Genomic DNA, 26,158 nt, shown 5'->3' with positions numbered 1-26,158 from the left:
GATTGCCTTAAAACAAAGTACCACAGGAGTACATATGTAGCATTCTCTTAAGGCACGTTTTGAGATGAACTCCAACAGATAATATCATAGATCTCAAGATATGATTTAACATATGCTGTGCTGACAGTCTTCCAGGGGGATCTGAAATAATCCTGTCTGTTGGTGGTGACCGTTGCACCTAGAAGAATGCTGTTGTAACGAAATTCTACTATATAACCCAATAATTGTTGTGCTATGTACTAAAAAACAAACAAACAAAAAATCTTGTATGCTCACCAAGGCTGCAATTATTTGATAAAAATTACAGTAATTACAAGATTTTTTGATAGATATTATAAAATATTACTATAATGTAAAATCGCTATTTTTCTATGTTAAAATATTTGTTAAAATATTATTTGTTCCTGTGATGGCCAAACTGAATTTTCAGCATCTTTATACGATTCTTAAGTGTCATAAGATCGTTAAGAAATCATTCTAACATGCTGATTTGCTGATTAAGAAACATTTCTTATTGTTATCAATGTTAAAAACAGTTTAATATAGGTTTAATATTTCTGTAGAAACCATGATACATTTCTTTACAGAATTCATTGAGTAGAAAAATCAAAAGAATTTAACTGTTTTTTTTTTTGCTATCCAAATGTAACTTTTGATCAATTTAATGCATCCTTGCTGAATAAAAATTATGATTTATTAAAAAAAAAAAAAAAAAACTTGAATGGCAGTGTATATATCTCAAAGATGCCTGAATTCAAATCACATAATGCTGATTAAATCAGGAATTATACTAAGCAAATGATGCACTGAAATGATTCCACACTCAGACTCCAGTGATAATAAAAAAAGAGGCAAAAAAACTTTATTTTTTTAATATCTAGAGTAGGCTTTTTGTGCGAGATGGTAGGAGGGTAAAAACCAGTTGGAGCCGGAGTCAAGAAGACCAGGCCGAGACCAGTGTCTGTGGCTCCCATGGTTATGCCAGGGCTCCCATGGGGTCCCAGGCCGGGAGGACGATGGGGTCCTGCTGCATGACATCCAGCACTTCAGGATGGAGGAAATTCTTATCCACCACCACCTCGTACACATACTCAGAGAACCACTCGTCTGTCATGATCAGATATCCTGCAGGAAGAGGCAGAGATGAGGCATGGACAACAGACAGAGATAAACGGGTAAAATGAGAGATGAGCAAAAGAAAGATAACGGGGGGGAGGAGTGGAACCCCATTTAATTTGCAGCAGCAGAAGCACTTATGAGAAACTTCAGCTTAGCTCACTAGGTTTGAACAAAATTCAGTCTGCTAATTAAATGTGTAATTAAGCAATATATGGCACTATATAAAGTCCAAGTCTGAGAGATGTCCGATTTAGCACCCTCCTCGTGAGGCGGGAATTTTCGTCACACGCTGAAATCCGATAAGGATCGTGAGTAAAACTTTAACAGCAAACAGTGTTTAACGCTGCCAAATCTGATGTCAAATGAAATCCTGATCCCATTAGCTCCGCACATTCTCCATTGTTCACATGGAGGGAACAAGCCACACCTTGTCTAGATTCCCTGTCTCACCTCTCGAAACCGAAAAGGTTGGATTTTAAAACAAGCAAACACACATTTGAACAATATTTTTCATTCAGGATGTATCAGGATCCAACTGTGTGCTGATAAAGCCAGTTCCTCTCTTAATCTCTTAAAAGTACAAAAACTTGACATCAGGAATGTTTTGCCCTGTTAAAAGCAGGAAGTAGATGACGATAAGCTTTATTTCCCTCAGCGTTCACTCCTGGGCCATGACTGATTGACTAAAACCAATCAAACCAGGCCATCGAACGCCTAGTGAAACAGAGCAGAACATACTGTGCACAAATGAAAAAGGATTTCTGTGCATCGCTACCTCAACTCAATGCTTTGGTTATCAGTGTGATTTTTCTCAAAGCAGTCTGAGAGTTTGCAAACGGGGCATCGTTTTTGAATGAGAACAGACTTTAAATGAGGCTGAGAGAAGCTTCAGAGACAAACGGTTCTGAATCTGAAAAAGCAAACCGATTTTTTGCTACAAAACATCACGTTTATTTGAGTAGTCTTTGTGTTTGTAATAAAACCCATGCATTCCTGGGGGGCAGAAAGCATCTGAGAGAATATTTCTCTCTCTATTCATCACTCCACTTCTAAAGCCATAAAAGCTACCAGCTTCAGAGCCTCCAGTGAGCCATTGTCCGCATTATAAGTATTCCTTCAAAATCAGTTACACAATTATCCATCTTTAACCTCTTGTTCGTGCCACAATATGCAAAAAAATAGGCCAGAATGAGGCAGAAATAATCAATCTTACAAACCTGAAGCCTGTATTCCTCTAGAACGTTTACACGGCCCCCTTGAATATATCACATTACTGTCTAATCTTCATAAGAAATAACTGTTATGAGCAATTTGAGAGCCCTTAACCCTTCGACCTCCACAACACATTTTTCTAATTCCCCTTCTGGTCTACCTGTCAAACACGGTTGCTGGAAACCCCAAAAAAGTTCAGATTTATGTACAGCTGTGATGTTTTGAATTCATAAACAGCTGTGATTCGTCATTTACTAATACGCTGTGCACTGTAAGGCAGATATTATTACAACATTGGCAGATGTTACTACTAAAATTAGTGTGTTAAAGGTGAAGAGTCCAAATACTGCTCTACCAGTGTGACGTTGGAGTTGCTTACTGTGTTGAATATTACAACTAGATACTTTTAAGCTATATAAATGTATAACTTTAAATGCTTTTTTTTTTTTTAGATTTTCTGTTAATTATGCAAAACATACTAACACCAAACCTTTTGAACGTTAGTATATATGTGCAATAGAAATAGCAAAGCTTGCCTCAGAAATACCACAGAACCACAGCATTTTGAGGAAGGCTACCTATGAATGCCTTTGTATCTCATTAAACCAACAAAAATAAAAAGCATTTTAACAGGGAAAATATGACACACTTCACCTTTAAGGCAAACTGTGAACTTTTTAAATGCGCAGATGAAGCAATCGGCAAGGAATCATTTTCAACTAAAAATGAGCAGGCCAAAATACCTTTATAATCTTCTGAGGAATTCAGGTCTATGGAAGCGGAAAGAAAATGGCAATGTATGCGTGTGCACACACTCTTTCTTTCTCCAGGCAGCCAAAGCTAATTAAACAGCACCTCGATGTAGCGTCTGTTTTAAACAAGATGGTGGGCATGGACATGAGGTCCAGCTGTGAGTGGGTCTACAGATGTGCCTGGCCCAAATAACACACACAGCATGCTCTAAACCTCTGAATCCAGAGAGGCCCAGCAAAAACCCCATACTAATTCAAATATCCGACTCCTGGAGTTCTCAGACAAGAGTTAAATTAAGTCATTGAAGAGTGGACTAAGGAGCCCCTAGAAGTAATCCTGCTGCAAATTGAATTATTCAATGTCAAAAGCTAAACATCTGTAAATTTTGAAGCATATATAAGTGACGGAGGGAATGGTAACCCCCTCACCTTTATTCCCACGGTCGTCTCCCCACGAGTTCTCCACACGCCACTTCTCGTAGCATCCCTCCTTTCCATCCTGTGGAGGAGAGACAGAGGTGATGAAACAGAGAATGAAAGTCCATCCCATACACATGACAATTATAGTGTAGTGGATAGAAATGTGGAATCATAACTGAAAGGTTTTAGGTTATCAATGAATGATATGTAAAGTAAATATTGCCACTGTGACTCTGGACAAAGCATTTAATCCAGGTGTTATGTGTTATTTATGATAAAAGCACCTGTTAAATGACAAAATTAATGGAACAAAATTAAACTTTAATAGCATACACCACTGTTAAAATGTTTGGGGTTGGTAACATTTTATGTTTTTGAAAGGAGCCTCTTTTGCTTGCTAAGCCGCATTTATTTGATCAAAAATCAGTGTTGTGGGGGTAACGCATTACAAGTAACGCAAGTTGATGCAAGTTGACAATCAACCTATAAAAGTAACATTACTTTTTAATTTACAAGAAAATATTTGAGTTACTTTTCCAAACAAGTAACGCCAGTTACCTAGTTTTCGCATTTACTGACTGACAGTATGGTGCTACTCTTGTGAATGATGGTGGAGACTCACACGGAAGAGAAGAAATTGTTGAATTAAATCGTTATTTTTGTTTTCTTTGCAAACAAAAAGTTTTCTCATAGCTACATTACATTAAGGTTGAACCACTGATATCACATGGCATATTTTAACAATCTCCTTACTACCTTTCTAGACCTTTAATGTAATAGTTCCATTGCTGTTTATGCAGGGTCCGAAAGTTATCGGATTTCATCAAAAATATCTTATTTTGTTCCAAAAATGAAAGAAGCTCTTACAGGTTTGAAATGACAAGATGGTGAGCAATAAATAACAGAATTGTAATTTTTTGGTGAACTAACCCTTTAATGCATCCTTGCTGAACGGAAGTATTAATTTGGTATATTGAGTATAATTTTTTCTGTATTTCACATTATGTAATGTCTAGCAGCTCTTTAAACCTAAGATATCTTTTACTTATTACTAAAAACAGGGCAAAGAAGCCCTTTGCTTTACAGCACATGTACACTGGTGCTGCCCACCGGGTGCCAGAGAAGAGAATAATGAACTCTGGACGTGCATATGGTGACTTATGAGGGCAAAATAGTCAGTAATCTCAAAAACTGCTTGTACTTAAACAGGCCGGATGTTTACAGGAGGAGGAAGAATCTTGAAGTCACAATAACTGTAAGTGCTGTTAATGAGCATTCAGAGTCATGACCTGCATGATATAGTGGTCTTTAAATAACTAGCTCAAACTATTCAATCCAAGCATGTTTGACAGTGTTTTTGAGTGTGCTGTTCTGTCGATACCTTGTCAGTAACGGCAGTCAGGATCATGGCATGAGTCATCATAGAATCTCCAAAGATCAACCTTTCTGCCTTAGACAAGTTTTTCACAGAGATGCCGAATACCAGGTCATGGTTAAACCTACAGAAATACAGAGAATACTTAGTGACAAAAACACATAGAAAAATCTTACCTTTGAACTGGCAGAAGAGGCAGTACTTACACATTCATATCATTGATGCCCAGTTTGCTGTGGAAATGTTTGCCTACGTCACAGCCGAACCACACCGCCTGATGCCAGAAAGACACCAATTAGTACAGACATACATTATCATAACCACTATTTTTGTCTATCAACTTAAGTGTCGTATGTTTTTCTCTCTTTATGTGCTGGTTAAATTGTCAGGACAAAACATTTACAACCAGAGTTTAAAATTGCAATACACTGAATTTGCAAAAAACTATTTACACACAGGCATGTAAACCTCAGAGAGTGACACAAATATGTGAATAGGTTACAAATGTATCATTTAGTGGTGCAAATTTGGGATAAACGGGGTCATTAAGTATTATCATGATAAAATATGTATCTGGGAATAGGGATAAGAGAAAAAATAATCAAGCTGTCCACCAGCAGGCTATTCAGTTAGATAAGTTTATCTAGATTTTGTATTTTTTCAACACTATCAAAGCACATAGGTCTCTTTTGTCATATGTGAATAATTGTGCAAAAATGATAGTTATGTAGTCTGTTTATTCCTGGGCTGTGATTCACATACACTACTGTTCAAAGGTTTGGTAAAATGTTTTTGAAAGAAGTCTCTTGTACTTAAAGTTGCATTTATTTGATACAGCAAAAAAGTAATATTGTGAAATATTATTACTAGTTTAAAATTTTTATATATTGTAATTTATTCCTGTGATGGTAGGCTGAATTTTCTTCATGATCATTCAGAGATGTTTATAACTCTTTGATCAACAGGATGTATTTGAAACAGAAATATTTAGTAATATTATAAATGTATTTACTGGCACTTTTGATCAATTCAAAGCATCCTTTTCATAAACCAAAGTACTGTATCCCTAAACTTTCGCAAGGTTGATCACATGACCCTAACCAGCCTAATTGACCGTTTGCAAAGAACCGCCCTCCTTAGTTACTGTTGCTATCACGACAAACAATGCTGCTCACTCTCGGCTTTCAAATTTAGTCATTTTTAAGAAATTCAAACAATAAATACTGTTTTGTGGATCTTTTCATATTTAAAAATTATTTTCATATTTACGTTAAGCACAAAATGAACATTAATATAATGTGAAACCTATGAAAATGGTTTAAAAAGCATGTGGCGCCATAGTTTCATCACTTTAGAGAGTTGCATTGACCGTCTTTTTGCAGTAAAGGACCTGTCATACTTTGATGAGTGTGAAGAAGACATGAAGTGACGTGAGTTGCGAGGTTAACTGCATTGAAAACAGATGAGCGCATATACAGCTCCCATTCGGGGCAAAGTTCATGTGATTTTATCTACAGAATGATAAGAGCACAAGTTTTAACATATTTTATTTCACATTCAGTATTTTAACTTTAGTGCCAGACATGACGCAAAACAAGTACTTTAAAGGAATTCCTTAGCTTATTGCCATTACTGTGGCAGCCAACAACAGCACAGCTTAACCCTCCACACATATTTATATTTATTTACATTGAAAAAGTTTCAATTCAGTCAATCTTTTTTTACCTCATTTTAATATGGATTTCTATGGAAACCGGCCGTAGGTGTCAGGTAAGATGGCGGATAGCAGCGGAAGCACATAATATCCACATTCTGATTGGTCAGATCGCCTGTCAATCAAACTCTTTGCAACGGTCAATTAGAATGGAAACCCTTCGAACTCCATTGATTTTACCTCTCCACCCTTGATGGAATCTGCAGCAGCTTTCTTGAGCAGCTCGATGGACTGGTTGTTGTAAAGTGTTCTACGGCCGCCCACCATGTTTCCCAGGAACTCCACACTGTACAGCTTTCCATAAGGGTTTTGGGGCCGAGGGTCATTAACGAGGCAGATCTGCATAGAGATTACACAACTTGTGAGTGAGGACTACAACAGACTGAAGCTGATGTGGCCTGTGCTGCTCTTACCTTGTCCTGAAGATTATAGAGGGGCTTGACGTGCTTTGTGTAAAACTCCAGAGGAGTTAAAGGGCCCATGCGGTGGAAGGTCTTGTCCTTGTCCCGGTATTCCCAACAGATGGTGTCTGGAGGACTGCCCAGACAAACACTGGCCACTCGAAACACCTGAACACATCAAATAAAAGAGAAAAGATGCATGAAATCATATTGCCCCCAAACTTTTGGTCAGTGGTGTGCATACCAGAAATTCTAAAGTTTTATGGCTCCTAATAAGCATTCAAAATTCAAAAATAGTCTATTGAAGTTTGAACTCGGAAGATGGATGACATATGGATGTGATATCTTAAATCAGACCTGGGAAAACAAAATAAACCACATTAGAGAAAGATCTGGCTTTGACAGGATGTAGCTGAGATGAGCACTAAGAACACAAACACTGTCTGTGAGGCGCCAGTGTTTGACTCTGTTACTCTTTATTCTGAACCCAAACTGTTTTTAGTTCTCAGAACTTAGCCTTTGTTACTCCAATCCCAGGCATTTCCTCCCCTCTCCTGACCGCGGAGTGAGCTTTACATATTGGAACGCGGATCTCTTGTAGCCAAGATTAACTTGACCTTGATAATATGCACTTCTTGGTCAATCGCCAATGCAGGAAGGCAAGAAACAGGACAGATAAGATGCACCTATCTTTTTTCTTTTGGCATATGCAAGTAGGCAAATCAACAAAGTCAGGCGCCACACAAACTGAACTTTACAGAGAATTCTGGTTGACTTTATTCACACTATGTAAGATTTCATTTGTCAGGACTTCACAGAAAAGTCAATAGAAAAAAAAACATGAATTATTTATGGCTCCTTAAGCTTTTTTTTTTTTTTTAAGGAATAATTCACTAATGTTTCATAAAAAGAAGATTTTGCAGAAGCTGCTTTGTTCCAACAAAAGGGAATAGTGTTTTATACTGCCAAGCTCCAAAAATGCAAGAAATTTTCTAATGCGATGTGAAAAAAACTGTGACTCTTGTGCAATGCCATGCAAGCTTGTAGGAGATTTTAAGGAAAAATTGCGAGAATAATGCCTTAAATTTTTTAGATGTTAAAGGAAATATTTTAATTTATTCAAAACAACAAAAAAACACAAACTAAAATAAAAATAAAAACGTTTTTATTCGAATTTAAAAATGCGTCCTTACAGAACTTTAAAAAAAGAAATAAATAAATTTTGGTCTTTAAAACCACACAAAGCTCACTCATACATCTTCTGAAGACTCATAACAACTACTTTTAACTGTGCTTTTTCATTCTATTGGGAGTTTGTCAATATAAATCATCTACTTTTATTTGCTAAATATCACGTGTGTTCCACAGAAAGCTTTGGAAAAACATAAGTCAACATTTGTCAATTTGTTGTACTCTTTAGATGAGAGGTTATAGAAGAGAGCTAGGTTTTCTCCAAGTAACCAACCTTCTCTCTCACCATATTCCAGCCCAAACCCAGAAAGAAAACCATTTAGCATTAAAGTTTGTTTTCTCTATCCAGTCTTCCCAGAGGGAGAGTAAATACCAGTGGCACCCAGCCCTCTTTCCTCCCTGTTGACCCGGCGTTGGACCCAGATGCTCCAACCGCACAAACAGCCTCTGCGTCGCACGCTCTCACATCCTCTCTCCTCCTTGGCAGGCTAGATAAACTCACAGTACCGTCCAAACAACATGGGCGCCCGTTTTCCCTTTTTTTTTGGCCTGTTGAAAAGTGCCGCTCGCGCAAAACAATGGCCGAGGCTCACTGATGTCAGTACGGAGTCAATATTGAAACACCTGTCTGAGGCTGGGTGGCCACAGGGCAGCAGGAAGAGCCAAGAGGCACATCTAGGGATGAGCAGCTGGCTCACAGGCCAGGAAGATGAGCATGCCACAGCACAATGTAAATCTTTTACTTAAGAAAAATACAATGTCTCGTCCAAAAGCTCTAAATATCATCTCCTCAGGCCGTTCCGTTATGCTTTGACTTTGGATAATGCAGGATCTGTGAGTCGAGCAACTTAATGAGAGCAAGGTGTATGGATGCAATGTTTAAATTACTCTAAAATCAAACTTGTATGTATGTAATAGGCAACAGGAATGTGAAAGGTGCAGGAAACCCTCATATGTCCTAAGTATATTGTCAAAAGCATTTGTAACATGTTTCAGGAAAACGTTTTAGTTTATTCCAAAGGTTCAGAGCTGTGGCCTTGTGGTAGTCTTGAGCCATGGTGCTTACACAGGCATTATGAGATCAAACATTGCTTATTACAATTCTGTGTCATTGTCCCTATAAATAGAGCATTAAAAAAGCAAAACAAAATAAAATAAACACAAATTAAGCAAGAGACAAAAGAAAACCAATATAAAAAATATAAAAACCTTGAAAAACTAAAAACTTATATAAAAATAATATTATAAAACTATAATATAATATAATATATAAACTAATATAAAACTACTTTAAAATTGTATATAGAACAATACATTAATGCCCCTCAGAACTAAATAAAATAACAAAGAATAAAAAAGACTAACAAAAAATAAAAAACAAATTAAAACAGCAATAATGCTAAACAAAATAAAAAAAGCAGATCAACAAAAAACTGAAAGCAAAACAAACAAAATTAAATACATTAAAACCTCAAAATTAAAAACAAGAAAATTAAACAAAAAATAAAAAACTAAACAAAAGCAAATGAAACCCCTACAGAACTAAATAAAAACAAATGACAAAGAAGAACACCGAGCAATACAATAAAAAAGTAATAATAAATAATTATAGAAACTGAAAACTGTACTGAAACTGAAAAGAAAAAAATCAAATTTTTTTTTAATGAAAATAAAGCAACTAATGAAGCAACAACAAAAAAAAAACTTCATATTGGAACTGGCATTAAGAAAGTTCATGTCAGACCTATCCAATGCTACATGCATCACATCTCGTTCTAGTGGGTGAACTTGAGATACTGGCTAATCTGGGATCACAAGCACCTGCTTCTGGGTGTGGGCAAAAGGTGCTCCTGGTATGAATATGGCAAATAGGCCTAGATGTTTGTTGACAAGGAAAGCAACAGTCTGACTGGCTGTCTCACGTCAAAGTAATCCATGTGCAAGCAATCAGCAATGCAAATGACTGGATGTATGAAGATGAAACATGGCACATTTCCAGTTGCCTGAGGGTAGGTACGTGTAACTGTTTACAAGATCTTCATCGTAAACATTGCTTTTCTATACAGCTGCCAGAATCTGGTACTGAGACCACAGTGCTGATCCTATCAATTTACTTTGTTTGTTTGCATCTACTTCTCAAGCACAACTTTGCAAGGAAATAAACAGAATGAAGTTCAACAAAGGATGGTGTGTCAATAATTGACATTTTTGCTTTTGTTACATGGCAGAAATGACAAAACGCAAGTCAAGTTATAATTAGAGCACGATAGGGTGAACCCATTAGAGGCTGTGAACAGCTGACAAATACATTTGATTAATTAACTTAAACTTTTTGTGTAAACATGAAACACATTTGGTCCTTTCAGACAAACGAGGTTTAACAAGGGAATTTCAGTATGTCTTTGCAGAGAATTATCCACAACCACAACACAGTGACGAAACAGACCTCAACCGAAAAAACAACAAAACTGCACATTCCTTTATCACACGTACACAACGTCTTCTAGCATGTACAAACAAACACTGAAATATGACAGATGAAAAGAATGTTTAGTATAAAACAATCATGATGAATTGATTCTTTGATTAAACAGTTTAACAGCAAATTTTCTCTGATCTTTTGAAACAAGTTTGATGTGCTATAAAAACAGATTTTTAGATCTCTGAAGAGTACTAGATTTAGCAAGTATGCATTAAATGAATCAAATGTGATGTTAAAAACATTAATAATCTTGCAAAAAGATTTATTTAAAATAAATACAGAACATTCATCACAAAAGTATCTGCGTTTTCACAAAGATATTAAGCAGCAAAACTGTTTTCAACATTGCTAAAAAATAAAAAATGTTTGTCAAGCACCAAATCAGCTTATGTGACTGATTTCTGCAGGATCATGATGTGACACTGAAGACTGTGACACTGAATACCGGAGTAATTACTGCTGAAAATTCAGCTTTGCAATCACAAGAATACATTACATTTTAAAATATAAAAACAGAAAACAGTTATTTAAAATTATATTTCATAATATTAATGTTTTATTGAATTTCTGATCAAATAAAAGCAGTTTTGAAGAGCAAAATATACTTGTTCCAAAGACATTTTACCATACCCAAAATGCTAATAGTTAAATAGGTACATGTATCTTGGGGGGTGGGGGGGTTACACAGACACAGACACAGACACAGACACACACACACACACACACACACACACACACACACAAGACTGTTCTGAACAGTTAAACTGCCTGTTGTTCTTCAGAAAAATCCTCCATGTCCTGTAGATTCTTCAGTTTTCCCGCATCATTTGCATATTTGAACCCTTTCAAGCAGTAACTATGATTTTGAGATCTATCTTTTTACAATAAGGACAGTTGAAGGGCTCAAACACAACTATTAATAAAATGTTTAAACATTCACTGATGCTCCAGAAGGAAACACGATGCATTAAGAGCCGGGGGATGAAAACTTTTTGAGTTTGAAGATCAAGGTAAAATGTACTTAATTAGTCTTCCGAGAAACATGCAAGTATCTTCTGTTGCTTCCGAAGTGCAGTACTAAATGGGAAAAAATTATATTTCAACAAAATAAGAACAATTTGGACATCATCCTGTTCAAAGGTTTTCACCCCCTGGCTATATATATATATATATATGTGTGTGTGTGTGTGACCCAGGGCCACAAAATCAGTCATAAGTGTACATTTTTTTAAATTGAGGTGTATACATCACCTGAGAGCAAAATAAATTATATTTCCATTTATGTATGGTTTGTTATGATAGGGCAACATTTGACAGATACAACTATTTGAATATCTGGGTGCAAAAAAAATCTAAATATTGAGAAAATTGCCTTTAAAATGGTCTAAATGAAGTTCTTAGCATTGCATATTACTAATCAAAATTTATGTTTTGATATACTGACAGTAGGAAAATTACAAAATATCTTCATGAAACATGATCTTTACTTAATATCCTTAATGATTTTTGGCAAAAAAGAAAAATCAATCATTTTGACCCATACAATGTATTTTTGGCTTTTGCTGCAAATGAAATTTGGTTCCAAAATGCGATAAACAGTTAAAAAAATGTTTTATCTGGTCTGCATTTAAAAGGCAATTTTCAATATTCACAGAGTCATCAGGTCATGTTTTCTCCCTTTTTTTTCAAACTGGGACATATGCCAACCTCCCTTTTTTGCAGAATGCGATTTATCTGCTCAACGAATTCCATGCACTCTAGACAGTAATGGCAGCACTCTGAATACACCTGGCATCCTAGTTTTCCTCATCTACTTTGTGATCAACAAACAAGGGCTGCACGATAAATCGCATGTGATTGTCATGCATATCTCGTCAGTAAAGCCGGTTCTGTGATTAATAGTACCAGTAAATCTCCATCATGAGCTTTCAGATGGAGCAGCATTTAATACACAGAGACACAGATCACTGACAAGCTGCGCTATATCACGTTCATTAGATGAATCACATTCGATTATGAACGCGATATTGCGTAGCTCATCAGTGTAAGTGTTTTTATTAATGCTATTTGTGTTTTAGTTAATACAATTTGTTAAAACATGGCAAAGATGATTGCTTTTTTGGAAGTTGAATGTAAGGGAAATGTCCTTTTGGAATTTCTGTGGTCTAATGTGATGTTGTTCATGTTCTTGTTTATGATAAAATTTAATTGCTGTAATTAATTTATAGCATAAACAAGATGGCCCTTTGAATTCATTTTTGGAAGTGATGACTGATGGATGTATTTTTAGTCCAGTGCCTGTATATAAGTATTGATTATGATATAATATAATTAATATTGAGTATAAGTTCAGAGGCTGTCTTATGTGGATCAACTCACTATGTTGTGCATCAGTTTCAATATGAAAAAAAAAATCATATTGATTCAATGGATTAATTGCATTTTGAGAAGAAAAAAAAAGTATCATTGATTTATTGCATTTTGGGTGAATTTTTTTATTTATTATAAAAATAAAATAAATCTTTGAAAATCAAAACCTGGATTTGAATTTTTATTTTTATTATGACCTAAAGATTCTATGTGAAAGTTTGAAACAGAAAATAATGGTTTTCATCTTGCCACTTTCTTGGTAAAGAAAACAAATTTTTTACTCAGATTAATCAAAATGAATTATTACGTTTTGGAACCAAACTCTTCAAATATACCCCAGCGACTTAAGACTGGGTTTTGTGGTCCAGGTTCTCACACACACACACAGACACACACACACAATGCTTCACATGAAGAAGTGGTTTGTTTAGCAACTTTCAAGCATGTTCTGCAGCACACAGGTCGGTCAGATACAGTCGAGATTGTAAAGAGTGACACTGTCCAGTCCAGCAATGCCAACACATTAGTAACTCCAGTTAAACAAGGCCAACTTTGATCTACTTGTGTGACTACGAATGAAAACAACAGATAAAAAAAAAAAAGGAAACAAAACTGATTTTGAACCTCAAACAAGTTCTGACTTGACTTATTTTGTCTGCGCTGGACTAGATTTCAGTCTCAATTACGTAAATAATATGACTTTCTTGCATTTGATCTCATCCACCGTAACTCACCATTTTGATACAAATAAAAACAATGTCTCACCGTGTCCCTATTAAATAAACAAACCCATGTCCCAACAACTCCTCTGCCAGTGAAATGCTACAGAGATCAAACCTCCACCAGGTGGACAAACAAACATCCCGTCAAAAACAGGAAAGAGGACAGAGGAGAATATGTATCAAAACCAAATAAACAGGGAAGCAAATCATACTCCGGCATATGCTTATCCCCGGAGAGAAACACAGAGAATGAGCTTAGAGATATTAACTTGTGCGTTGTCCCTCCACAGATGTTGGAGGTATAGTAATAATGCCAGAGAGATTGCCTGTGCCACTCAATGACAGGCACCGGGCGATAACAATCATGTTTGTGGAACATTCTGTCATCAAGTCCCGCAGGCGCTCGCTCTTTCTCTCTGTCTACCTCACTCTTTCTCTTTCCTCTGCTCACACGCATAAAAATGCGTGCAAACATATAAAAGATACGTTAAAATACAGATACGCAGGTATTCACAAAACCAGGGCACGCTTTGTATGTGCTCATTTTGGTTCACAGGTGGGTGACAATGTTATTGCTCCGCTCAAATGGAGTTTAATTATTGATGTCTATGTTTTGTCAGATCGAGCAATTATGATATTTACAATATGTCAGTACTTACGTCACTGCATCACTTACAGTCTGACATACAGACGGATCCTGAGACTATTTAAAATTAAATAGGGGATTGTTTAATCATTTGGGTATACCTACATTCAAATTGCAAATTTTTTTTTTTATGTTTCAAATTCCCACTGAATGTGTATTTTAAGAAGCAAGTTTCTATTTTTTTTATTTTCATTTTGTGCATTTTATTATATGGACATTACATGCAAATCTATTATATACTGATCTTTTTTTATGGATTGAATTATGAAACTGATCATGTCTGTTTGTTGATTCTGGACATGTCTAAAAAAGGTTTTATGTTTCCTAAAACTGAAATGTGGGGGTGATTTCAGAGCTGGCAACTGCCGATAAGGAACATACAGTTGCAAATCCCAAAATTATAAAAAGTAAGCTTGACAGTCCCTTATTCACAATTTTACAGTTCTCTCTGCTGATGTGAAATCTGCGAGAGTTTGCAGCCAAAGCCTGTGAAAGATAACCTTGCAATGTTGTCTGGCAACCTCTAGTGGTGATTTTATAATCAGTCAAACAGCGCCCTCAAGAGGGCTGTAAGAACAGCACTATTCGGTTACCATTCTTCATCGTTTGTTCAAAAGTTGTCATGTTTTTACTCACCATGTCATTCCAAACAGTAATCTTATCTATATATATATGTATATCCAATTTCTAATGCAAAATGGTTATTATTTAAAAGCAAATCAATATGTCGCCAAGATCTTTAATTATGTAATTGATGTGCATATGTGAAAACAGGGATGGAACAACATGAAGGTGAGTAAAATATTTATTTTTTTAATCTTTTTTTTATTTTCTATTATTCAGGTTGAGCTATACCATGTTCAAAAAACAAACTCACCTCCTCAATCATGGTGTCTATAGTGTCAGACAGCATGGTTTTAGTAGCCTCATTGGCCACCATGTTCCTCAGCCTTAGACAATACTCCCTAAGCTGCAACACAAACAACAAATGCAAATTACAAGTCACAAAAATAATTTCATAAAGAAATGGTAAATAATGTGTGTAATAGCTCAGATATCTTATAAACTACTTTATCTAGCTTTCTCACAATAATTTATTAATATAACCCCAGAGAAAACAGTGCTTTAAAGGGCAATGTAAGCATCATACATGATGCATGAATATGCTAATTTTATAAGATTTTTCATGACTCTGAGTTTAGCCATGTAAAAATGTAACCTTTTAATCCTTTCAGATTATTTTGGACAATTTAAATGAAATAGAAATAAACTAAAAATATAAATATTAGATGAAAAATTTAAAATGTTGCCTGAAACAAGTTTAAGTACCAAAAAGGACTAAAACTTATTAAAAATAAGTAAAAGCTAAACAGACATTAAAATGAAAAACAATAAAACAATTACACTTAAACTAACACTGGTTAATATTTTCTGCTAAATTATCTGATATTTGTTTTAGCTCTTCATTAAATGTCAAGCGGGCCGAAAACTGCCATCTTCCTCATTTATCTAAAAGACGAGGGAAGTGACCTTAGTGACTTCATTCTCTGCTCATGCAATGACTCAAAGAGCATTTCTGTGATGGTGCCACCAGCTCATAAGCAGCAACTAAATCCTCGTTCGGTAAATGTCAACATAAAAGCTTGAGGAGATACATGGTGCTGCAGACTGAGAGGTGCTTTCAAGGATGGAGCGTAACACACCTTGTGATTGAGGATATCGTTCATTCTACGGGAGGCCTCAGAACTGTGAGACTCGGGGAAGCACTTCTTAGGGACGACGCCGTATTTTTCTGAAAAGCACATAGGGTTTTAAATGCAACTTGAACGTGAAGAAGTACAAAGGTTTTTATTTCAATTCATACATTTAAACCATTTTTGGTCTGAAGCGATCAGATGACAAATGACTGTTTAATTGACAAATAAATGCTTCCCCTGAACAATTGTGAGTTTAGGTAAATGCAATGTAGCTAAACTGACCAATAAGGTTAACCATCATATCCCACTGCCCGCCATCATTGGTAGGATTTGATAGCAGGAACTGAACCAATCTGCCATCTACTGATTCCTTCCGCTGGGCTGTCTCCACACAGGCATGCAAAAAGTAATAGCATCTCTCCACCTGAGACAAAAACAGAAATACAGATGATCAGGGGGTGTGTACTATCAAGGTGAAGGGGCAAAGAGTGGCCACAGTGGTCCACAAACATCCAGGGAACACAATACATCTCACACAAAAAGAGGATTTACTGCACTTTTACCATTAACACAATGACAGCAAACGATAGACGGCAAAAACAACACAGCAGAGTTAAAACCTGAGAGACTAGTGTAAATAAATACAGTTGAATCTTAGATTAAACAGAAAAGAGTATGTCGTTTTGAAAACCCAGACCAGGAGGAGAGGTAACTTACTTTATCCCAGAAAAAAAGATATGACTGACTAAATTCAAATTCTTCAATGTTAAACTTCTTCATAAATGGAAGACGCATGACATTCAGGCATGAGAAGATCCAACATCTCCCTGATAGACAAAAAAACAAGCACAGACAGTGAGGTCGAGATTAAAATGTTTTTGAAACACATTCACCAAGTCTCTTATTCTCAAAGGCTGCAATTTATTTGATGCGTGTGTGAGTGCGTGTGTGTGTACTTAATACTGTATTTGCTATGTAAATATTATACACGTGTACTTCGATAAAAGTTTATCCTGCTATTGGTTTCTTCCTTGTTCCAAACCCAGTACATATGAAATGCATATGTGAAGTGGTGCACTAAGTATTTTCGGATGTTTTGCTGATTTTTAAAAAACATTCAGCAGTTGTCTTGGGCTTAATTGCGCAACGACAGTAAGCTTTTTTTAGACCATTAATATGACTGACACTTTCATCTCATTTGGGTCTAGATTATTTTACAGAATTATCTGTCAGATGCTCGATTCACTTTTCCTCACAGTGTAGGTGTACCTGAGTTTTTCTGGTTGGTCACAGGCTTGCCCTCTGTGGGAATGCTGTGCTGAAAGACGTGTACGGTGTCCTGGACCGTCTGCCGGTGCAGACACACCTCTAGTGGATCAATGCAAGTCGAGACGTTCTGGGCGAGAAGATACCGTGGCTCCGAGCGGAAGCGCTTGATGAAAGCTGATGTTTTCTCCTGACTCAGGCCTGTGCAACAAACAAGGGCACAAACACAAAGCAAGAGCTCTCCATAGTAAGTGTGACAGTGTATTTAAACCGTTTACTGATACTAATATATATATATATATATATATATATATATATATATATATATATATATATATATATAAATTCTCTATTTAATTCATCTGACACACAAGAGTTTGATAGAATGATATGTCATTGTCAGATACTGCCTGAAATGATTGACAGCCAGCTCTCTGACTTCAGTTTGACTCCATTCATTGTTTATGTAGTTTACCGGTGTTTAAACCTTTCTATTTCCAATAATTACACGTAAACACTCGTTTTAACCCATTCAAAGCCTCACTCCAGCTATTTAACTCTAGCATATGCGATCAAGAGTTAAAAGTCGACCTCACACCTTTGCTTAGTCACTTTCGGCTGTAGTATGAAAGAGCTCGGGCTAGTTAGCTAAACAATGCTACTCCATTCACACCAACATCTATGAAGCTCTGAGCCCTAAGCCTGCACCTACGAGCTGCGAGAGACAATATTTACACATACGCACCAGTGTCCATGTTTGCAGATGAGGAGAGGAGTGTTGGAGTCTGATTTGTAGGTCTTTTTTTATTTCATTCGCCGACAGCCAGTCAGTCTGTGCGGAATTCCGGAAACAGGAAATCCAGTGAAATCGCGTGTCTTTCTGTCGAGGTTGCCATATCTGGGGAAAACCCTTCTTTCCGAGGCTTCGGTGGGGGATGTGTGTGGTATTGGTATTTTAATAAATACCATGGTACGTGGTCCTTTAGGTTACTTTTCACGAATACGGTACAAAGCGTGACCGGAAGAGCTTAAACGATAAAAATGCAATGCATTGTCCTTTTTTAACAATTGTAAGTGAGATTTTTTTCTTCTTTAAATAACAAACAAGTATTATCATTGTTAAACATATGCTCATAAAAAAATCTAAGCTGCTACAGTGAAAAAGAAACGTCAAAAGTAAAATAATTATTTACAAATAAGGAACTTACCTATAATAAAAATGTATCAATGTTGAGATTTTATAACTAAAACAAAAAATCAGCAGGAGGAGGTTCTTAAGTCGACCTTCAACTTTAGGTTGTCAACCTAAATTTAATATGATCTGTATTATTATCTGTTAATTCTACATAGGTTTTGCTACTTTGCTACATTTTTGCAGTAATTTAAATGGATAACTACACTATGTATGGTAATATTTTATTAGTATAGTAAATTTAGACTTAGTTAATTTGGTCACTAAGTATGGATTAGTTTCCAAATTTCAATTTGCAGTATTTCATAAACTTGATTAACAACAAAAAAATAAAATAAAATAAATGTCTTGCTTGTGGTTTATAAATGTTTAATGGTAAACACTTTTTCGGTGTGTTCACTACATTCAAACCTATGATATTGATGTATCAAGCATCATTGTTAATTTAGTCTTGCTAAAATGTTTGTCCTTATTATGTATTTTATTGTGTTAGGCTTTGTTCTTCTTTGACTTTTTTTCTTTGGAGAGTCATTTCTTTAAAATTTTGTTGTTTATGATCTCAATTTTTGGATTCTTGTCTTGCATTGTTTATTAAAATAAGCTTTAAAAAATCCTCAGTCTTTCCTAATTTGTAACATTATGGTCGTTATGTTGTGTTATGCTGCCATTGTACTTTTTTGTTTGATGAGAAATGTTTTTTCAATCATTATAACTACAGTCCTAGTTTCTTTGGTGATGGTTTTCTGACTTAGTTCTGAAATCAACATGTCCCCTTCATGTTAAAATGTTGTGTATTACACAAACCAAGCTGTTCATACAAACTATGAACCACACACAGCAATAGTAGAATAGAATAGAAAATAATAAAACATCAAATTATTCATAAAGAAATGTCTTCTTGCATTTTACTTCCAGAAAATTTCTTAATGCATGTAAATATGTAAAAATGTTGAACTAAAATGGAATAAAGAGTGATAATGTTCTATTGATAATGTAAATGCTCTTTGCTTGCTTTCTAGTTATAAATGTACACGCTCTGAATAACCATGAAATTGTAACCATAATAATTGGTAACTTACAATGTTCTTATTACATAGTGATCACATTAAATTAAAAATGTTAAAATAACATGACACCCATATCTACTTGCCTAAAAAGACGGGTTTATGAGGCACATTGGCCTATTTGTTTAAACCCTCTCCAATAAATCTGATCCGTGGATCCTGTATCTTCAAAATGGCCTACAGTAAAAGGGACTTTCTTGGCTATTGCTGAATATGCATGTAATATTTCCACATTGCAAAAGAAAACAACTAGCTTTATTATCATAAAAAGAAAGCAATTAAGAAATAAAAATAAAAAAGTGATGTTGTGAGACTGCTGCCCTCTGGTGGCTGTAAATCACGTGAAGGATACGCAGATGGGAGTTTTACTTACTCAAACATGTTCTGAGGGCAGAAAGGAAAATGATTGGTTTACAGATTCAACCAATGAAATTGAATCAGAGGCGGAGTCAGGAAATTTGAACCTGTGGAAGGAATACTCTAGACAGATACTTACTGACGCTTAGTGGGAGGCATTTAAGTTCATTTACCATGTATTTTCATGAAAAACTTTAACATCTCTAACATTTAATAAGATAATTATCAAACAAAGATGCACAGAACAAGTAATCATGGACTAAATATTATATAGCATGCATTTTCACTTGACTGCTTCATCAGTTGATTACACCAAAGCTGGTTATGAGGTAACTGGAGTAAAACATGCTTTTCCAATGCTTCCACACTGTCTGTGAAACGGATATGAGCAAAAAAAGAACTCTCCTTGACATTACATCAGTCAGTTAGCATTCGCATTAGCACTGCTCTCAGGGCAGGAGTACTCAATATTGATATTACTTTTTTTAATGAACTGTGTGCTGCTTACAGGGCATGAGTATTCAATATTTAAATTTATGCTATTTTTAATGAACTGTGTGCTACTCTCAGGGCAGGAGTATTCTATATTCATATTACTGTTATTATACTAAACTATGTGCTGTCCTCAGGGCAGAAGTACTCAATATTCATATTACTATTATTTTACTAAACTATGAGCTGCTCTCAGGGCAGGTGTACTCAATATTCATATTACTGTTATTTTACTAAACTATGTGCTGCCCTCAGGGCAGGAGTACTCAATATTCTTATTAATATTATTTTACTAAACTATGAGCTGCTCTCAGGGCAGGAGTACTCAATATTCATATTACTGTTATTTTACTAAACTATGTGCTGCCCTCAGGGCAGAAGTACTCAATATTCTTATTAATATTATTTTACTAAACTATGAGCTGCTCTCAGGGCATGAGTACTCAATATTCATATTACTGTTATTTTTACTGTTCTATGAGCTGCTCTCAAGGCAGGAGTACTCAATATTCATATTACTATTACTTTAATAATCCATGCGCTGCTCTCAGGGTAGGAGTTCTTAATATTCATATTACTGTTATTTTAATAAACTATGTGCTGCTCTCAGGGCAGGAGTACTCAGTATTCATATTACTGATATGTTTACTAAACTATTAGCTGCTCTCAGGGCAGGAGTATTCAATATTCACATTACTGTTTTTATTATTGTGTTATGTGCTGCTCTCAGGGCAGGAGTACTCAATATTTATATTACTATTATTTTAATAACCTATGCGCTGCTCTCAGGGCAGGAGTACTCAATATTCACATTGCTGTTATTTGTCAATGTCAATGTCACCTTTATTTATATAGCGCTTTAAACAAAATACATTGCGTCAAAGCAACTGAACAACATTCATTAGGACAACAGTGTCAATAATGCAAAAATGATAGTTAAAGGCAGTTCATCATTGGATTCAGTTATGTCATCTCTGTTCAGTTAAATAGTGTCTGTGCATTTATTTGCAATCAAGTCAACGATATCGCTGTAGATGAAGTGTCCCCAACTAAGCAAGCCAGAGGCGACAGCGGCAAGGAACCGAAACTCCATCGGTGACAGAATGGAGAAAAAGACCTTGGGAGAAACCAGGCTCAGTTGGGGGGCCAGTTCTCCTCTGACCAGACGAAACCAGCAGTTCAATTCCAGGCTGCAGCAAAGTCAGATTGTGCAGAAGAATCATCTGTTTACTGTGGTCTTGTCCTGGTGCTCCTCTGAGACAAGGTCTTTACAGGGGATCTGTATCTGGGGCTCTAGTTGTCCTGGTCTCCGCTGTCTTTCAGGGATGTAGAGGTCCTTTCTAGGTGCTGATCCAGTATCTGGTCTGGATACGTACTGGATCCGGGTGACTGCAGTGACCCTCTGATCTGGACACAGACTGGATCTGGTGGCCACGGTGACCTCGGAACAAGAGAGAAACAGACAAATATTAGCGTAGATGCCATTCTTCTAATGATGTAGCAAGTACATAGGTTGTTATGGGAAGTGTTTCCGGTTCCGGTTTACCTAATTAATGCAGCCTAAAAATCCTTTAACGGATTTGGATAATAAAAGCATATTAGTATGTTATGTGTATGCCAGGTTAAAGAGATGGGTCTTTAATCTAGATTTAAACTGCAAGAGTGTGTCTGCCTCCCGAACAATGTTAGGTAGGTTATTCCAGAGTTTGGGCGCCAAATAGGAAAAGGATCTGCCGCCTGCAGTTGATTTTGATATTCTAGGTATTATCAAATTGCCTGAGTTTTGAGAACGTAGCGGACGTAGAGGATTATAATGTAAAAGGAGCTCATTCAAATACTGAGGTGCTAAACCATTCAGGGCTTTATAAGTAATAAGCAATATTTTAAAATCTATGCGATGCTTGATAGGGAGCCAGTGCAGTGTTGACAGGACCGGGCTAATATGGTCATACTTCCTGGTTCTAGTAAGAACTCTTGCTGCTGCATTTTGGACTAGCTGTAGTTTGTTTACTAAGCGTGCAGAACAACCACCCAATAAAGCATTACAATAATCTAACCTTGAGGTCATAAATGCATGGATTAACATTTCTGCATTTGACATTGAGAGCATAGGCCGTAATTTAGATATATTTTTGAGATGGAAAAATGCAGTTTTACAAATGCTAGAAACGTGGCTTTCTAAGGAAAGATTGCGATCAAGTAGCACACCTAGGTTCCTAACTGATGACGAAGAATTGACAGAGCAACCATCAAGTCTTAGACAGTGTTCTAGGTTATTACAAGCAGAGTTTTTAGGTCCTATAATTAACACCTCTGTTTTTTCAGAATTTAGCAGTAAGAAATTACTCGTCATCCAGTTTTTTATATCGACTATGCAATCCATTAGTTTTTCAAATTGGTGTGTTTCACCGGGCTGCGAAGAAATATAGAGCTGAGTATCATCAGCATAACAGTGAAAGCTAACACCATGTTTCCTGATGATATCTCCCAAGGGTAACATATAAAGCGTGAAGAGTAGCGGCCCTAGTACTGAGCCTTGAGGTACTCCATACTGCACTTGTGATCGATAGGATACATCTTCATTCACTGCTACGAACTGATGGCGGTCATATAAGTACGATTTAAACCATGCTAATGCACTTCCACTGATGCCAACAAAGTATTCAAGTCTATGCAAAAGAATGTTGTGGTCAATTGTGTCAAACGCAGCACTAAGATCCAATAAAACTAATAGAGAGATACACCCACGATCAGATGATAAGAGCAGATCATTTGTAACTCTAAGAAGAGCAGTCTCAGTACTATGATACGGTCTAAATCCTGACTGGAAATCCTCACATATACCATTTTTCTCTAAGAAGGAATATAATTGTGTGGATACCACCTTTTCTAGTATCTTGGACAGAAAAGGGAGATTTGAGATTGGTCTATAATTAACTAGTTCTTTGGGGTCAAGTTGTGGTTTTTTGATGAGAGGCTTAATAACAGCCAGTTTGAAGGTTTTGGGGACATGTCCTAATGACAATGAGGAATTAATAATAGTCAGAAGAGGATCTATGACTTCTGGAAGCACCTCTTTCAGGAGCTTAGATGGTATAGGGTCTAACATACATGTTGTTGGTTTAGATGATTTAACAAGTTTATACAATTCTTCCTCTCCTATGGTAGAGAATGAGTGGAACTGTTCCTCAGGGGGTCTATAGTGCACTGTCTGATGTGATACTGTAGCTGACGGCTGAATGGTTGCAATTTTATCTCTAATAGTATCGATTTTAGAAGTAAAGTAGTTCATAAACTCATTTGAATAATCTATGCCCTGCTCTCAGGGCAGGAACACTCAATATTTATATTACTATTATTTTAATAATCTATGCGCTGCTCTCAGGGCAGGAGTACTCAATATTCATATTACTTTTATTTTACTAAACTGTATGCAGCTCTCAGGCCAGGAGTACTCAATATTCATATTACTGTTATTTTTAGTGTATTATATGCTGCTCTCAGGGCGGGATTATTATATATTCATATTACTATTATTTTACAAAACTATGTGCTGCTCTCAGGGCCCATACACTTGTTTTTATTACAGCTGGGACTGTTTCATGTAGTTTTTCTTCTCTTTGCAGAATAACATTCTTGGAAAAGGCAGAAGCCATCAGTGGTCCCTTCTTGGAGAAAGGAAATTTCTGGACTTTCTTTGTAAGCTCCTCTAGTTTTATTTGAGAATCTTGCTGATATTTGTGCCCATATTATTTGTGATATAAGAGCCCATATTATTTTCCCCTCAAATTTCCCCTTATTTTTCATGAATTGCAATATAGCTGTTTGTAAATGTAAAAAGATCTGCAAAGGTTTACAGATCAAATTGCACAACAAATAAAGTTTTGTCTCGTAAAAGTAAGAAAACTGATTCTGAACTACTGTGCTGAAATGAGTGTCAGAAACTCCAATCTCACTTTATGTTACCAGTTACCTGTTAGGTTTGTTTGAATAATGCCAGCCTATGGACGTCATCGGCTGGCCTTCAAACGTCTACTACTCTAATCTGCCCTCAATCACTGTAGTTGTAGCTGAGGCCAAACAAAGTACAGTAGGCTGTAGAAATGGCAGGGTTTAAGGATGCATTATGTGTAATTAAGAAATTGTCAATTTTGAGGGAGTTGAAATGTGATTTTTATGATTTTACTAGTAATTATGTTTGCTTACATTGCTAGATTTCAGATGCTGGGCAGTGAGCTGTTCATATATGTAATGTTCCTGGTTTGCAAGTTTGCTCCACAAAAGAAATTGGTCTAGGAAATATATGAAAATGAGGATGTTCATGATTCAATGTCCAAAACTAAAGACTTCAGGTAAAATAATGTTTTTGTTTTTATTTTTATATTTTTACTTATTTTTTCATAATCATCAGTGTAAATTGAAACCAGACTCTTTATGCATTTCAAATGCAGGAAGACATTGCAAACACTTCTGGAGACTTTGAGAAACTGGCTTTGAGAAGATATCTTGCAAGGCGACCTAGGGCCTGGTTTAAAGGGAGCACGTTCAAACTACAGCAGTTTAATGATGCACCTACCTTTTGCAGCAAAATCCTCCTGTGTATTGTACATGCATTTAATTCACTGGATTTGTTTGTAATTGTAATTGTTTAAAAAAGGAAAGAAGTCATAATTATACTTGATTATTTTATTGTAATATTGGACCTGTAAACTGATTATTTTCAATCAACATTTCATTTTGTTCTTACACAAATAATCTTACAGCACAATATATATATATATATAAACATTTAGGTTATTTTAAGAATTACAGGGCTTAATTTCTCTGCAACAGCCTATGAGAACATTAAGTGGTTGCACATAGCTTGACACCCGGAACTTTTGAAATCACATTTATGTATCACCAAGTCAACTCAGGACTTCTCTCACAATTCAGATGGCAATTGTTATTCATATGAACATATGGAAATAATTATTTCCATGACACCTCAGTGATAACTCATGGATTTGATGATTTATTCACAGTGGAGAAGATAGATGTATGAACCTAGGAACGTACTGGAGACATGGCCAGTTGCATGATTGTCTGCTCTAAATAAAATGTCATACTCTTGGAATAATAGTTATAAATGTAATAATATAATATTTATTATTTATTTAAATCTCTGGTTTAAAAGGAAAATAGACCCAATATAGCTGAAATGGTTTTCTTAAATTTTATCTCTCAAAATGATGGGTGTTATTAAAAATATGGAGATTAGCATTAATAAGTAAATCCAACCTCTTATTTACACTAGGCAAACAAAGCTACTTGGTTTGCATTTTTAAGTATGTAATTGTAGGCCTATAAATATAAAAAAATTGTGTTGCATACCTGTTACTGCCATAATAATGACCCATTTCAAATGTTTACGTGCTTTTCTGGTCTTTTTGTTCTTAACAAGCATCCAATCACTGTGATGGAGCATTTCTGAAATAGTATTCTAGTAAACATTTTAGTATTTCAACATATATATATATATATATTAAAAAAAATTTGTAATATGCATGCAAAGTACAACAGTTAGTATATGGTGTTAAACAGTGGTGAAAATGGTTTTAAACGGTTAATTTTGAAATGATTTAATCTCAGAGATGTGGATTTAGACAGCGATTAAATTAACACATGACCTTGGGATTCGGCCGGA

The 26,158-nt window shown here is 35.8% G+C and overlaps 1 protein-coding gene across 2 annotated transcripts; it reads right to left on the bottom strand.

Annotated features, from left to right (window-relative positions):
• Positions 1–834: 834 nt before the first annotated feature.
• LOC132107906 (bleomycin hydrolase-like) lies at positions 835–18,269 on the bottom strand. Of its 2 annotated transcripts, none has more exons than XM_059514246.1 (12): positions 18,113–18,269; positions 17,371–17,568; positions 16,819–16,928; positions 16,384–16,525; positions 16,108–16,196; positions 15,282–15,374; positions 7,006–7,161; positions 6,773–6,931; positions 5,085–5,152; positions 4,885–5,002; positions 3,513–3,582; positions 835–1,125 (listed from the first exon to the last, which is right to left on the bottom strand). In XM_059514246.1, exons 1-12 carry the CDS (start codon positions 18,120–18,122, stop codon positions 977–979), a joined length of 1,362 nt encoding a protein of 453 aa, XP_059370229.1. In that variant the 5' UTR covers positions 18,123–18,269; the 3' UTR covers positions 835–976. The 2 variants fall into 2 exon arrangements, with proteins under 2 accessions (XP_059370229.1, XP_059370230.1); XM_059514247.1 differs by lacking the exon at positions 18,113–18,269 and adding an exon at positions 17,966–18,081.
• Between the last annotated feature and the right edge of the window lie 7,889 nt (positions 18,270–26,158).

Source organism: Carassius carassius, chromosome 28, assembly GCF_963082965.1.
Source record: "Carassius carassius chromosome 28, fCarCar2.1, whole genome shotgun sequence".
In the NCBI taxonomy this organism is placed as follows: domain Eukaryota; kingdom Metazoa; phylum Chordata; class Actinopteri; order Cypriniformes; family Cyprinidae; genus Carassius; species Carassius carassius.
The sequence above is the reverse complement of the archived record's forward strand: the minus strand, read 5'-3'. Positions and strand labels throughout refer to the sequence as shown.